The 15,143-nt window shown below is 37.6% G+C and overlaps 1 protein-coding gene across 1 annotated transcript; it reads left to right on the top strand.

Annotated features, from left to right (window-relative positions):
• Positions 1 to 7,086: 7,086 nt before the first annotated feature.
• On the top strand, positions 7,087 to 13,737 carry RB195_000319 (uncharacterized protein; the record flags this gene model as incomplete). Its single annotated transcript, XM_064196585.1, has 9 exons — positions 7,087 to 7,105; positions 7,333 to 7,433; positions 7,497 to 7,594; positions 7,661 to 7,790; positions 9,785 to 9,922; positions 10,083 to 10,202; positions 11,287 to 11,371; positions 11,912 to 11,996; positions 13,407 to 13,737. 9 exons carry the CDS (start codon positions 7,087 to 7,089, stop codon positions 13,735 to 13,737), a joined length of 1,107 nt encoding a protein of 368 aa, XP_064052466.1.
• Between the last annotated feature and the right edge of the window lie 1,406 nt (positions 13,738 to 15,143).

The raw sequence follows: 15,143 nt of genomic DNA, 5'->3' as shown, positions 1-15,143 counted from the left end.
GGAATCGAATGGAATGTTGGTGAATTTGACGCGCAACACACTCTGCTGATCTGAAACTGATCGAAATTTTACGAATAAATCGTGCCGGTGAATCCTAGAAGAAAAATAGAAGAGTAGTGAGGTGATTCCTTTGCAGATTAAATCGCAATTAAATAATTTTTAATATTACTATATTCAACCAATCAACCCAATATGTTATAAACTCGAAAATACGTCATTACTCTCTTTCACGGAAAAATCCTTACTATTTATTACTTTTTTTTCTACTTATTACTATCCTTCACGGAAAAAGAAAATTAGTTAATAAGATTTTTTCGCCTTTAAAGCACTACATAAATTCCGGTACGGAATATATAGATGTGTATTTTTTTGAATTTGTGAAATATTAGAGGTATCCATAAGTAATCGATTATTAGTAATGTGGAATAATTGCTTTAGGTTCTACATAGTTAAGAGCGTAAATTCATGAAGAGTAGTTTCATATGGGACTATTACAACTGCTGGTCTTAACTTTTGCGACAATTATTGTATGATATGAATAAATTGAAATAAATTGAAATTAAAATAATTGAAGTTGAATTTAATTCTGGAAAGATAGAACAGTGAAGTGATTTCCTTGCAGATTAAATCTTAATTAAATAGTATATAATAAATAAATAAATTTCAAAAAAATGGAATTTGAATAAATTAAATTAGAATTGGATATGAATGAATGAATGATCAGATATTAAATAATAAAAGATCCACTTCATCTACGGTATTTATGGCTGGATTTTTGTGATCAGTACAGACCTGGAAATGCTAATGGTTTCAAAAATACCACTTTTTTGGAAGGATATTCACATCTTCGCACCAACGATGACATCTTAAACATCCGAAATCTGGATATGAAAGATCTGAAATCTAGAAAAAGAAAGTTTTTAGAACGTTAAAATGACTTTACAAGAGACCTATGGAAGAAGTTAGAATTTTTTTTAAAGTGGAAGGATTTTTAGAAACGATGTCAATGATTATATAATTCACTAAGTACTCGTGAAATACTCAATTTTATTTTATTTTTTTGCTTTGATCTCTTTGAAAAATTCCGTGAACATATGGAGAATTAAAAAAAAACGAAAACACTGACTTAACAGAGACTTTATACTTTTTTTATGTGGAGAATTTATACTTTGGACTGTTTTCGATCCATCAAGGAAGGAAAGAAGGAAAGAAAAAATCCATCCACATCTTTTTTTAGGAACAATTACATCTGAAACAAAATTTTTTTGACGGGGGGGGGGGGGGGGAGCGGCGGTTAAAATAAATTAAGTGGACCCGGATCGTGATTTTCCCCAGGAACAACGATGCTTTCCGCAACAAAAGCGGAAGAGGAGCGGTATTGTAGCGGGGAGCGCGGACGAACATTCGCGCGCAACTTGTTTATTTCGTTCTTTTTGTCACACACACAAACACACCACACACTTTGTGAAATGCTCTCTGCTATTGTGCTGCTACCAGGATCGCCTGGAACTCTCTCTCTGTGCCTCTCACTCCGCCGCCGCTCACTCACTCACTCGCACGCAGGTAGCCAGACCTCCGGGGAGAGTGATTGCGTCTGTGTGTGTGTGTGTTGAAGTTGAATACAATTGAAGCTTCGTTGTGAATAAGCGCTGATGCCGTGGTGGTGGTTGGATGTGGGAAAAGCGGTTTCATTTCGTGCGCCCCATCCCGACGACCTCACTCCACCTCATCAACCACCACCACCACCACAACCATCGTCTGATCGCTACGCATCGTTCAAGCGAGCGAGCGCACTTCTTCTTCTGGAACTTTCTGATTCCTTTGCGATGAACCGATTATAATATAGATTTCTAGCGATGGGACCCTAATGAATTTCGCTCGAAAAACATCAATAAATATCAGAAGGCAGCATTCTAATTTTTTTATATTAGGGGCCTGTTCGCCCTACACGACAACGAATCGCTACGCTTCGTTCAAGCGAGCGCACTTTTTTTGGAACTTTCTGATTCCTTTGTGAAAAGCCGATTATAACGATTACTACTATAGCGATAACTAGCGATGGGACCTCAATGAATTCCAATCAAAAATCATCAATAAATATCTGAAGGCAGCATTCTAACTTTTTTTCATATTAAGGGCGCCCTTAGATAATAAATTATTTTAATGGCAACGGAAAAAAAGAATTTAATTACGTTTAATTTTATCCTCAGTCGATTACGTAATCTCAGTCGTAAAAAAAAGGAACACATTTGATTTTTGAAGTTTTTAAATTCTTCGCAGCTTCTCAAGAGTTACAGAAAGTTTTCTAAATTATTATTATTTTAATTCGAAAGATTCTGTTAGGGGTACCCATAAGTAATCAATAATTTCCGTGGGAACCAAAAAAAAAAGAATTTGCTTCCGTTTAATTTTATCCTTAATCGATTATGTAGTCTCAATCATTATTCAGGATCTTTTGCCATCTACCTGGTGGAGTTTCAATTCTCTACTCCTCTAAAATTTCTTCTCCTTTGAAAAAAAAAATTCGATTCTAGGTAAGCTCGCACCTCATGGGTATTTTTTGAAATTTTTATTCTTTAGGGAATGTTTGATAAAAAGAAATAAATAAAAAATAAATATAAATATAATGGAATAAATGAAAATCAGATGGTGATATGTCTGGAGAATATGGCGGATGCGGTAAAACCTCTCAGTTCAACTGGCTTATTTTTTCCTGGGTTCCGTACTCATCTCCGACAATAGTTGCAGGACCCATATATCCTCCATATAAACCTTCAAAAATTCTTGAAGATATCCTTGATTGTTGAGAAAGTAGCCTGAAGAATCTTTGCTGTTTACTGAATTTGGGATCAGTTCCCAACAGTAATTTTAAAGCATTCAAACTCAACAGCGCGTCCACTTCGATCGCTATCAGAAAAACCAGAAAATCTGGAAATTTTCCAAGCCAGCTTTTACATTTATTGATCTCCAGCACATCCCTACACATATCGGTGCAAATTTAGTTCGTTGCAACCCACGCAATAACACCCGAACGAAAATAAAACCGCGTGGAATGACGTAAATGCTCTTCTTTCGGCTGATAGTCCGCCATTTTCACAACGTTGTAATAAAAAACTTTTGAATTTAATGTCATTTGTCACGAAAGTCAAGGCCACCAGTTGTAATATTTCCATATAGAACGCTCTTTATGCATTCACGCTCTGAACTCAGACTGAAGCAAATATTTCGCACTAATAATCCTCGATTACTTATGGATACCACTGATATTTTGAATTTTTTCTAATTATTTTCTTTTGAACAGCATATCTTGTACGTATCAACGAAATAAATAGATAAATTTACTGTTACTTATGGATACCCCTAATATATGAGTGGTCTTTATTTCCGAAAATGTCTCCAGAAATGGTTTTACTGTCCTTTAAACCCTAAAGCAAAACATTTTTACATTTTTCCTGCATATATTCACATATCAAGGACAGATGTATATTTCAGCAACAAATTCCTGAAAATGGAAGAGTACCTGGAAATAGACGAGTCTTGTACCTATCTTTGAAATAAATAGATGTGTTATGGTGTGTGTTATTTTTTTCCTCACTCCTCCATGCCTCTTCAATCCACAATGCAGTTAGGTCCCATCGGCAAAGAGTATTCGATCACCACCTCAGCCCACTTGTCCCCAAACTCCTTTTGATGTGACGCGACACGGTCGTTGTTTTGACGACATTACCGTGTCCGGATGATCCACCACTACCCGGCTCTTTTGTGGATATTCTGCCAGTCGTTCGGTCGGTCGGTCACTCGCTCGCTCACTTGCTCGCTTCCCCGCTTTTGTGTTCAGATATTTTCACTTGATCGCTGCAGCAGCGGCAGCGGCAGCAGCTGTGGCGGCATTTTTTTTCTCAAATCGTTGGTGTGCTCGTTCACTCTCTCTCCCTAGGTCTCTCTCGTTCGCTCTCGCTAATCCATGTAACGAGTGATGATCCTCAGTAACACTGTATTGATGGCAAAAAGCCGCACCTCCATGCCTACCCGTCGAATAACGCGCTCATCCGGTTCGTCCTAGGTTCGTCCTCCTCCTCTGCGGTCAACCGACAAACGTTTGCGACAGCCGATTTGGGTGTGAGTTCATGGCACGTGGTACACGTGGGACACGAACTCATCCCATAACGCTACACGAACTTGAGTTCGATCGAGTTCGATCGAGTTCAATTCTGAGGTAGTCGGACCGACGGATGTGCTCGATGATGAATTAGTGGTCAGATACGGTCACAGAGATGACACCGCCTAGTCGGACTCATTCTTTTCGGTTTCTTCCAAATTCCCATATCCTGAATGAGTCACGAAACTCGAAAACATCTTGGATAACGATAGTGAGGGAACGGAACGAGTGGAAAAGTTTCTGGGGCCCTTACGCCCGTTCAGTGAAAAAAGGGGATCTAAATAAGTGTCCAAGTGAGTAAATTAAGTGAATAAGTAGGCTTACCTTGTACTACCGTAATTATTGCGATCCTAAGATCATCGGAGACCACCTGTCACGGATGTGAAGAGATGTTTAAACCTAATTAACAACCTTAGCGTTAAAATTTACGGGAACACCTAGATTCAGGAAAGAGAGGGAGAGAGCCGGTCGCGTGCCCTCAGTTCTTCGTTCTCGCACATCGATTACTTTCATGTCCCTCGCTCAGCTAGTCGCTCTTCTATTAAATTCATTCATTCACAGTTCCTCAGAGGATCGTCGGAGTTCCTCCTTTTCATTCTTTTTCAGCTTAAAATAAGAAAAAATCCTATTCATTCGGTTCTAGGCTTCATTCAGGCATAGTATTTCCTCCTTCTGGAAAATATATCTCGAAAAAAAATTGGATTTCATCCCTTCCTCTCCTCTTTTCCTTCTCAGAAGACTTAGAAAATAGAATTTAGAATCGAATTTAGCTTTTTTTTAAACATGAAACCCCTCATTTCCCCAGCCGTGGTACCGTAGATCCCAAGGATCTACGAATTCGCATCGAGCTCATTTTCGCGGATCTGTCCAGCATGGCGGTTTCCACGGTTCAATAACATCCATTCATCGCTCAAAGGTTCAACAACACCAAAAAAAAAGTGCAATTTTCGTTCATAAATCATAACCGTAGGAAAGAAATTATTTTTGAGTCAAGCGAGCCGAGATTGACTGTGATTTGAGTGATTTGATCGTCTGAGCCGATCTGATTATCGAAGCGTCGACTCGGTTGTCCAACGGTTTCAAAGAAGTGATGGAAATGAATCGTCGGAGCGCGAACCTCCGCTCCCTCGTTTGGTCGCGTATTGTTAGAAATGAAGAGAAAAACGCTCCAGTCCGGACGATAGAGGCGGATGACAAGTGAGGAGCGGTTGAGGAACGGTTATAGCTGAACTGTCCTCGTATATATATGGAGGAGGTACAGCCGTTGTGGTCCCCGTCGCTGATTTAAAGTCGATTTAAGGCAATTGACATACATTACTGTAGAATAAACTCATTTTTAAAAAGACACACTAAGGATGAGGTCTCTTTAAGGATGAGGAGGTATAGCCGATGTAGTCCCTGTGGCTGCCAGAAATTCGATTCCGGTGATACTTACCTGGTTATAAATCCCGTAGAGCTGACTATAGGCTGACTGCTGCGCAAGGATCAAATACACCCTCATCGGCCTTATTCGGGGGGAATTCCGCTATGTAACCACTACCCGAACCAAATGACTGATTGTCCGCCGAGTTTCTGGGTGTAGCTCGGTGGAGTTCAATCAGTGAGGCGCGAATAATTCGTAAATCGTTCGACGATTATCCGCGGTGTCGTGGTGGCGGTGGCGGTGGTGGTGTTGGCGTGAGCAGGCCACGATATGTTCACCGACACCGCGCTGGCTGCTGACTGCTTTCCTGTCAGCGACACTTAGTCGGCATAATAAGCGACTAAAACTATCGTCATATAACTATGCCTGGAGCCCGGTGTGGTGTCGATGACAACCGGAACTCCGCTACGTTGAACAGCTTAACCGCCAGATTTAAGTGGAATAAGAGAATTTCTAATGGAATCGAATTCTCCAAAGGAATCCAACAGAAAATCCAAAAGGAAGAATCGTAGGAACAATAAAAACCATTGCAATTCATTAAGTGATAAAAGTTGTACTAGTAGAATAATTTTATCTTTTGCGCCAGCTATTCATTTTACGGATATTCAATCAATACAATAGAGAAAGGCCAATTTTTCTAGTTGAAATGGTATTTTTAATAATATTTTTTATTTGTTCACAGTGGATTCCTCACAGCAATGCTCCAGAGTACGTAGGAGAGTTATAATGACAAATTTCTTTGTTTTTCTTTTTTTTTTTGATTTCTGAGCATTGAAACCAACTATGATAGTATTTTTAATTTGTCCACAGGGGATTCTTTGTAACCATGCTGGAGAGCATCCTGGAAATCGTGGAAATCATCCTGGAAAGAAAAATCATCTTATGATTGGGGAATTTCTTTGTTTTTGTTCATTTCTGAGCTATTTTTATTCGGAAACAACCCTGGAAAATGTCTGAAGCTAATTCTTTCCAACATCAATCACCTTTATTGAGTACCTACGAGTCCATGAGTGCCGCTTTGAGGTTGTAGTCGATTTTAATCCGTCCTATAGACAATGGACTCCCTCTGGACCGATGGGATCATCTAATCCTGTGATGACGATTCGTTGAAATCCCATAAATCATATGCAGAAAGATTTTCTGCCTCCTCTCTTTGTTTTCTTTTTTTTCCCCCGTAGAATGAGACTGCAAGGAGATAACAGAAATGTTAGTTGCATCATCGCTGTACACCGCACCGTTTTGTGGTTCGATTTTAGGTTTTCCTGGATTTTTGACTTTTTGACTTTTATGCGATGATATCCTTGAGGGGAAGTCTGGAGGAATTTGATGATTCCGAGGAGGAATCGCATACTTAACAATACTATTCCGGCAGGTGAAGTCATCGCTGACCCACACACTAAAGTCGGAGGCGTGTCACACCGTATGAACGGACCAATAAGAGCGTGCGACTTGTCGTGAATGATCGTCCCGCCCATCAGAAAGGCAGTCATCCATACTGCCCGTCATGACTTCTCAACCAAGCAGTAAGTGTCCAGATTACGGTATTTTCGAGCTGTCGACGATTTTCTCTATTACATCTACATTCCCCACTTTGCAACAGTTTATTATTACAATTTATTACATATAAAAATGTAGTCAAGGAAATTCTGTACAGGACCACAACCCCACACTATTATTTCTATTTTAAACCATAAAAATTGCGGGTTACCCGCGAAGAAAAGCTATTAAATTGTACTTTTTTCTGGTTTAGGTCGAATTTTACCGGATGTACCGTGTCGTGTATGTCAGGATCATAGTTCCGGGAAACATTATGGAATTTTCTCTTGTGATGGATGTGCTGGATTTTTTAAAGTGAGTCAGAAACTTATAGGACTACTTCTCCAAGAGAATCCCTAATCGTTTTGATCGATTTAGCGATCGATCAGACGACATAGACAATATGTTTGTAAAAATAAAGGAGGTTGTGAGGAGGGACGCTGCATCGTGGATAAAACACATCGAAATCAGTGCCGGTAGGTGTCCTGTGTGCGTAGCTATGATTTTTTATTGAGTAGTTTTCCTGGAAATTTTTATTGTAGAGCATGTCGTCTACGAAAATGTTTGGAAATTGGAATGAATAAGGAAGCAGTGCAACATGAACGTGGCCCGAGGAATTCGAGTTTACGACGGCAGAATATGTTGCTCGAACATCCACGGCTGACACTTTCTGTTAGTTTTTTTTTTCACTCTCTAGAAATTTTCACCCTCTACTATTCTCTGGAAATTCTTTCTTCCGAGTTTCTCTGCCCGTTCCGAGCTGATTCAGCTTCCCACATTGACTCATTCTTCGCTCATTGGTGTTTTCTTGTTTTCTCTCTGTGTATTCTTTCGATTCTTTCTTTTAACTCTTTTTTTCCACCCAACTTTCTTCTCTGCCGATCAGACATAGTCTCAAAATTCAACTAAGAAGAATTTTTGAAAACTTTCTCAACGTAGCTGCGTAAAAATATTAAAATCCATTTATTAAGGTCAATTAAGTCATCATACAGCAAAAATCCAAATTATCCATGCAATTTGCGACAATATCCATTGGTTTAATGCGTTTCCTTAATGATTTTAATAGAAATACTGGCAGCATCCGTATCTTTGTTATGGATTAGTACGGTAATTGTTGCGTTGTTCTTTATGAGTCATAGAAAAGTATGGCAACTGGGTGTTAACGCTATCCTCCCACTCCACAAATCATTAACGAACGCTTGGGAACGTTGAACATTTAAAAATCCTCGTGAGGAGATTGAGGATTGAGGTTCTAGTAACAGAAGCGTAAACATATGCGAATTTCCCCCCGTGATCCAAACTAATTTAAGGAAAAGTCTAATTTGTGGAAAAACGGATGGATGTCTGGTGCTGATTGCTCTCGTTACCATTTCAATACCAGTAAAAGCTGGGAAATTACGTAACTGAAGGATTTTCTTTGTATTTTTAAAGATTAGAAGATAGATTTAATTGATTTTGAAAAAAACAGAAGACTAGGAGAAGAAGTTTGAAAAATCTATTGAAATTGATCCTTGATAAAAAAAAATCCACTAAAAGATAATAAAATAATAATAATAATAATAATAATAGTAATAATAAGAATAAGTAAATGAAGGTAAAAAAATTTGATAATTATGCGACGAGAAGATGATCGTATACGACCTTAGGATTTTCTTAAAACATGAAACTTCTCGAGTTGCCAGGATTTGGTTTCGCTAGAGACACCTTAAGGACTTAAGTCGATCGATTGAGGTATTTTATGGAGAGTTTCGTCGTGGCTCTGGAGCTCTCTCCCTCCTCCTCCTCCTCCTCTCTTCCTCGGCTGCTTCTTCGCCTTCGATAGAAATGTACTTGAACATGCTCGATGTGGCTTCTTCACTTTGTTCCATTCATTCGTATATCCACTAAGAGATTGCGGCAAGTGGTTCCGAGAATGTCTTCAGAGAGTAGTTTCGAGTCCAGGACTAATAGGAGACGGAGAAATGTAGGACACGGAGGGAGAAGCACCAACTTCTTACACACATTGATTCTGTGACCTTCTTTCGTTCTTTCCCGAGGTTTAGGCTCATTTTTAACGTCTGGATTTGTAATTTTCTGATGTGCACAAAATTTTTAATGTTTGAATTTGTTATGGGCAAAAGTCAGAAAATCTAGAACAGTTGAAACTCTTTTCATCACATGTTCTTTTTTCACAAATATTTTCGAAATGTTGAGAATTTACAGGATTTACAAGACATGGATCAAATTTTAGTAGTATCGTCTTGCACTACATCTCAAAATTTCTGATTAAAAACGTGCATATTCCAGAAATTTCTTGAGGAAAACTTTTGAGGGATAGATGTGAATAAAATTCCCGAAAAAAGAATCGGAAAAAGGAGAAAAAAGGAAGAAAAAAGAAGAAAAGAAAAAAACTATCCTTTAATAGTTTTTCCAGAGGGAGACCCGAAAAAAGGAGAAAAAGGAATGAAAACCAGGAAAGAAAAGGAAAACATCCTCTAGTAGTTTTTCCAGACGGTCTTATGGTATCATCTCCTTCCAATCTTCTGCCTGTTCTCACTCTTCTTTTTCCTTTCTCTCTTTTCCTCTCTTCTTTTCTTTTTTCTTTTCTTCCCTACCACTTCATCCCCGCCCGACGCCAATGAACGAACGAATGAACGAATGAACGAACGAAACAGCGATATTTTCAGCCTGACCTTGGCTCAGACTCTGACGCCTCTCCACCATGCGTGGAAAAGTTACCTGAAGTCGCTGCGCGAGTGTTTTTTCAGTTGATCACTTGGACACGGTACCAGTTACCGTTTGCCTGCTTACCACTTGAGAGACAAGTGAGTTTTCTTTAGGGCAATGATGCCATACGTTTGTCAAGGTTACTTAGTACCAACTAACATACGAGGTTACGCAATGCTAAAACGAATCGGAGGGACGAGTTCGTTCGAAGTTCTCGCCTCCTCCGGCACAGAATTCCTCCGTATAAATTCCTTTTAGATCGCGACTTTTCAACAATGTTGGCCTGCTCTATTTGTGCTCACGTGTGGAGAACGGCCGTTCATCACATCCCAACAAGTACTCGCAGAATCCACGGATTTTTTAAAGGAGAAAGCAGAGGTAAGCGGGGATTCCGTTCGAACTAACATGAAACATCAAAATGTCACGTTCAAATGGGACCCTTTAGTAGTATGTAGTTTCCGGCTGATGAATCCAGCAACGCTGAAATTGGGTCTAGAACGGTTTGCAGAAGAATTTCAATTTTACTCTTTCCTAACTGCCAAACATGTCAGTGGAATCGCTCATGGAACTTCTAGTCAGGACCCTTATTTCCATAGTGACTCAATTCCTAGCCCATATGTCCATAGATTTGTCGTTGGGTCCTCAAACTAAGTACAGTAACCTTGAATCTTCCCTCCAAACATCCAGCTGCAAGAGATTTTTTCTCTAAAAAGAAGGACAACTCCTTGTTCTGTTCAGTTGAACCACAAATATTCTACAAGAATAAAAAAATACATTTTGCATCGGACAACAACAAGGATTTTTCCTGAAGTTATGGTGTTTTCAAACAGTTTTTCCAATCAATAACGTCTTCAAATTGGTGTGTCTCTTGCTTTCCTACCTCTACCAGTTCTAACGAAAAAAATGCAAAAAAATGTAATAAAATCGAAAAAAATTGAAAACTGGCGTGCCGGGCGGATGCATTCAAATCCGTCAACGGCGATGTAGGATTTTGGACAGGAAACTAGTAGGAAACCGTACTCTAAGATCAAATTCGATGCTATTTTTTTAATCAGAAAAATATTAAGGATACCCATCAAAATATCATGTTCAAGTGGGACCCTTTAGTAGTTTCGCGGCCAGCAACGCTAAAATTGCATCGGATGACTTTTGAGATTTGATTTTACGGACTAAAACTGTCTGAACACAACCGGGATGGGGCCGAGAAAACGCTCAGGAAATTTCCACAAAAAGTAGACCTATCCAGAACAGAGACCTTATCTCCATGTCCAGGGACTCATTTTTGATTATTCGGGTGGCGGGTGGTTGAATAGTCCTGAGTTAATTGGGGTTAATTAGCCATGGGTCAGCTGTCAACAACATCCAAGAGATTTTTCTTCCATTTAAAGGAATAAAAATTTGCAAAAACAATTATTGCAGAGAAACTCAGCGAATCAACATTTTTGTTTATTTTTGTTTACAGGTGGCCGAATGTTTCGAGAAAATGGAGTCATTGAGGTTGGATGCTAGGGAACACGCAATGTTACGTACTTATGCACTAATGAAAGGTATGATTCGGTTCTAATTCGGTTCCTTACACTTCAATGTCGATTTAAAGCAATTGACATACATTACCGTAGAATAAAATCATTTTCAAAAAGACACTAGGCACAATAAGGATGAGATCCGTATTTTCTTCGTCGGTGGTCATAACCAGCTTTTCATCAACGAGCTGTACATACAGCTGCACGTTATTTACTTTATAATTGTGGAAATGGAACGGATGTGACCACTGAGAAAGTCGTGAGAGAGAAACCAGACGTGGGCGGGCGGGCGGCACGCCGAGCGCTCGCCACAAACAATCCTGGGTTACTGTAGCCGAGCGAGCGGGCGGCCGAGCGGCACAGAGCAAAAACGGGGCGGCGGCGGCGGCGGTTGCGATGGCTGGGCGGCCGTCGGCGTCGGCGGCTTCGTTTCGAAGGCGGTTTTCCGATGTGGTGGTGATGGTGGTGGTGATGGCGTAGACGCAGACGCATCGCATCGCACGACGACGACTGTCTTTGCCAAAATAACACAACACAAAGTTGAAGAATAAAATTCCTTTTCAGACACACCAACCGCCTATCAGCTCGGATTTCAACTGGCGGCCTATCATCAAGTTGTCCATCGATCAGATCCGCTACGATTTTTGAAGTTAGTTCAATTTCAGAAAAAAATCGAATTCAATCTTAGAAAACTTTTTTGAAAGAGCTAGAAATTAATTAAGATAAATTAAAATTAAGTTACGTTTAGGTAGAAATAAATAAAATAAAAATCAATTGAATTTAAAAAATTGTCTTTTTCCTTTGCCAGTTAAATTATAATTAAGTTAGATTTAGATATAATTAAAGAAAATAAAAATCAAATAAATTTTAAGAAAAATTATCACTTTCCCTTGCTACGCAGAATGTTGCGATCTTTAGATTTAAATTCATTCTCGATGTGTAGAAATTAGATTTTCATCCAAAATTATATTTTCTACCATAAAAAAACTAGAAAGTTAAATAAATAGATAATATAAGACTTTATTTATAGAAAAAGAAATAAATAAACAATACATGATTGCATTTTCTTAAAGAAACGATCCGGAATGTTACTTAGCTGTGTTTAGGGCTCTAACTCAGTATTTAGAGAATAATTAGGTTTACGGTAACTATTTTAAGCGAAATTACGATAATACGCAGGTAACACCTGTGTGGTCGTTGCTGTTAATGTTGAACAACGACGTCAGCGAGTGGTGTGTCCTCGTTTTCGAGGATTTTTTTCCTCACCACACCATTTTGAGAGCGATGAATTATTGCTATGCACGTGTTCAACGCTACAGATGATACGAATTCGAGAAGTGTAAGACAAAAGGAAACCGACGCGAAATGACTCATTTTTCATTTTTTTTCTAGAAATTTCGGTAATAAAATAGTCACCTTTTTTAAGGGATAAAATTATTGGGATTTTTTCTTTTTTTTTTGCTACTGTAACTCAAGTCAGTGCTCAGTGACACATTATTCCTCAGGATCTCATCCTCAGGATCCTCAGGATCTCAGGGAATAACGTCACTGAGCACTGAGTTGAGTTACTGTAGCAGAAAAAAGCTGCTTTGAGTATTTTATTTTTCTGTTTTTTTTTGTTTTTCTCGGAAAGTTCTATTCCTTCACTAGTGACGTTCATTTAGATATTAATAATAATTATAATAGTAGTATTAATTGACAATAATAACTACAACAATAATGCAACAGTAATAATAACTTTATTAATATTAATAACAACAATAATAATAAAGATTTGAAAAATAATAATGGTAATAATAAAATAATAATAACACTAATAATAATAATAGTATTAGTAGTAATAATAATAATAATAATAATAATAATAATAATAATAATGATAATAATAATAATAATAATAATAATAATAATAATAATAATAATAATAATAATAATAATAATAATAGTAATAATAATAATAATAAAGAACTGCAATCCAAAATGAATAGTTCAAAGAACTTACTGTAAACTCAACGCATAAATCCACGTCCTTCATTACCGTACACAATTTTTTTTGCAGGTGCCTGGATGTGCTGTCGATTTCCGCCGACTCACTGGTCGCAGTTCTCTTTCGTCCATCCATCGGTGACGCGTCGATGAGCCGACTCATCGCCGACATACTAAATCCACGTCGAGCCGCTGCGGATGCGGCGCCCGCGGTGCCGCTTCGGGACGCGCCACCGCCAGCGACGACGACGACGACGACGAGGACCACCGATTTTTGTGTGGAGGGGTTGCTGGGCCGGGCGAGCACTTCTCCGTCCACATCCACACCGGATATGTCGCTGGGTCGACGGCACGAGACCGGTATTGTTAGTCCTGAAAGCCTTAGTGGAACCGAAGAAGCGTAGGTTCGACATATTTCGACACGGTAGTGATCTCTGTATATTATGTATATGATGATGATGATGATGATGATGCAGATGCATAGAAGGGGTGCTTGCTGTTGTTGTGGAGTTTTTTTCTTTTTTATTTTTTTCCATGGACCCCGTTTTCTTGCCAGTCTTTTCTGTATTTTTTTTTCGTGCACACACATAAATTAGACAGCGCATCTCATGAGGAGCTTTATTTAAAATTTTGTTGTTGTGCATTTTTTTTTCTTATTCTTCTTTTTTTTTCCGAGATTATTTGATGATACATACATATTTATTCGTGGAATAAATCCGTTTCTGGTCGCCTTACAGTAATTTCTTGCCAACGCAATACGTATTTAATAACTTTTAATTACAGTAACAATTAAATTCCGCGCACGTCAAATTGCTTATCCAACTGTGTTTGTTCTCCACACACACTTTTCCTGTGGGGAGACAATAAGGTGATAATAATGTGTTAATTGTGACTGCCACTAAGAAATAATGAAGCGCAGGTGGATGTGGAGATCTCACCAACGTCCCATACAACTCTATATTAGTATTTTTAATAGCACTTGACTTATTTTCTTCTTCAATTAGAAAAAATATAGTTTAAAATACTTAATAATACAGTTTTTAATACTTAGAAGTTCTCTTTTTTATTTTTCAGACTTACTTTCTTATTTAATTAGAAAAAATATAGCTTATAATACTCAATAATATAGTTTACAATATTTAGAATTTCTTTTTTTATTTTTCTGACTTACTTTCTTCTTTATTTGGAAAAGATATAGTTTATAATACTTAATAATGTAGTTTATATTACTAAGAAGTTCTCTTTTTTTATTTTCCAGACTTACTTTCTTCTTTAATTAGAGAAAATATAATTTATAATACTTAACAATATAGTTTATAATACTCAGTAGTTCTCCTTTTTAATTTTTCAATATAATATAATAAATAATATGGGACCAATATTATAATACTTGACTTACTCGATTACTTAACTAAATTGAAATATTATAATATATAATACTTGAAAGTCTATTTTTTTATTTTTGAATACAATATATTAAATAATATAACACAAATATTATAGCAGTTGATTTACTTGACAATTTCGCCTAACTAAAATAATAAAATATGTGATACTTGAAAGTTTATTTTTTTTTATTTTTAAGATAATAAATAACATATTATAACACATAATATAATAAATAATATAGCCTATATTATAGCTGTTGACTTATTTAACTATTTAACTAAAATAAAATGTTGTGATGTATGGTACTATAAAAAATAAATCGAAATAATATAATATAATAGGTAATATAGCGTTATTTGTTAATATTTATTATATTATATTAGGAAAGACTCTAATTATTCTACTAGTTAGTTCTAGTTCA

The sequence above is a fragment of the Necator americanus genome, chromosome IV (genome assembly GCF_031761385.1).
Source record: "Necator americanus strain Aroian chromosome IV, whole genome shotgun sequence".
NCBI classification, from domain to species: Eukaryota; Metazoa; Nematoda; class Chromadorea; order Rhabditida; family Ancylostomatidae; genus Necator; species Necator americanus.
The sequence above is the reverse complement of the archived record's forward strand: the minus strand, read 5'-3'. Positions and strand labels throughout refer to the sequence as shown.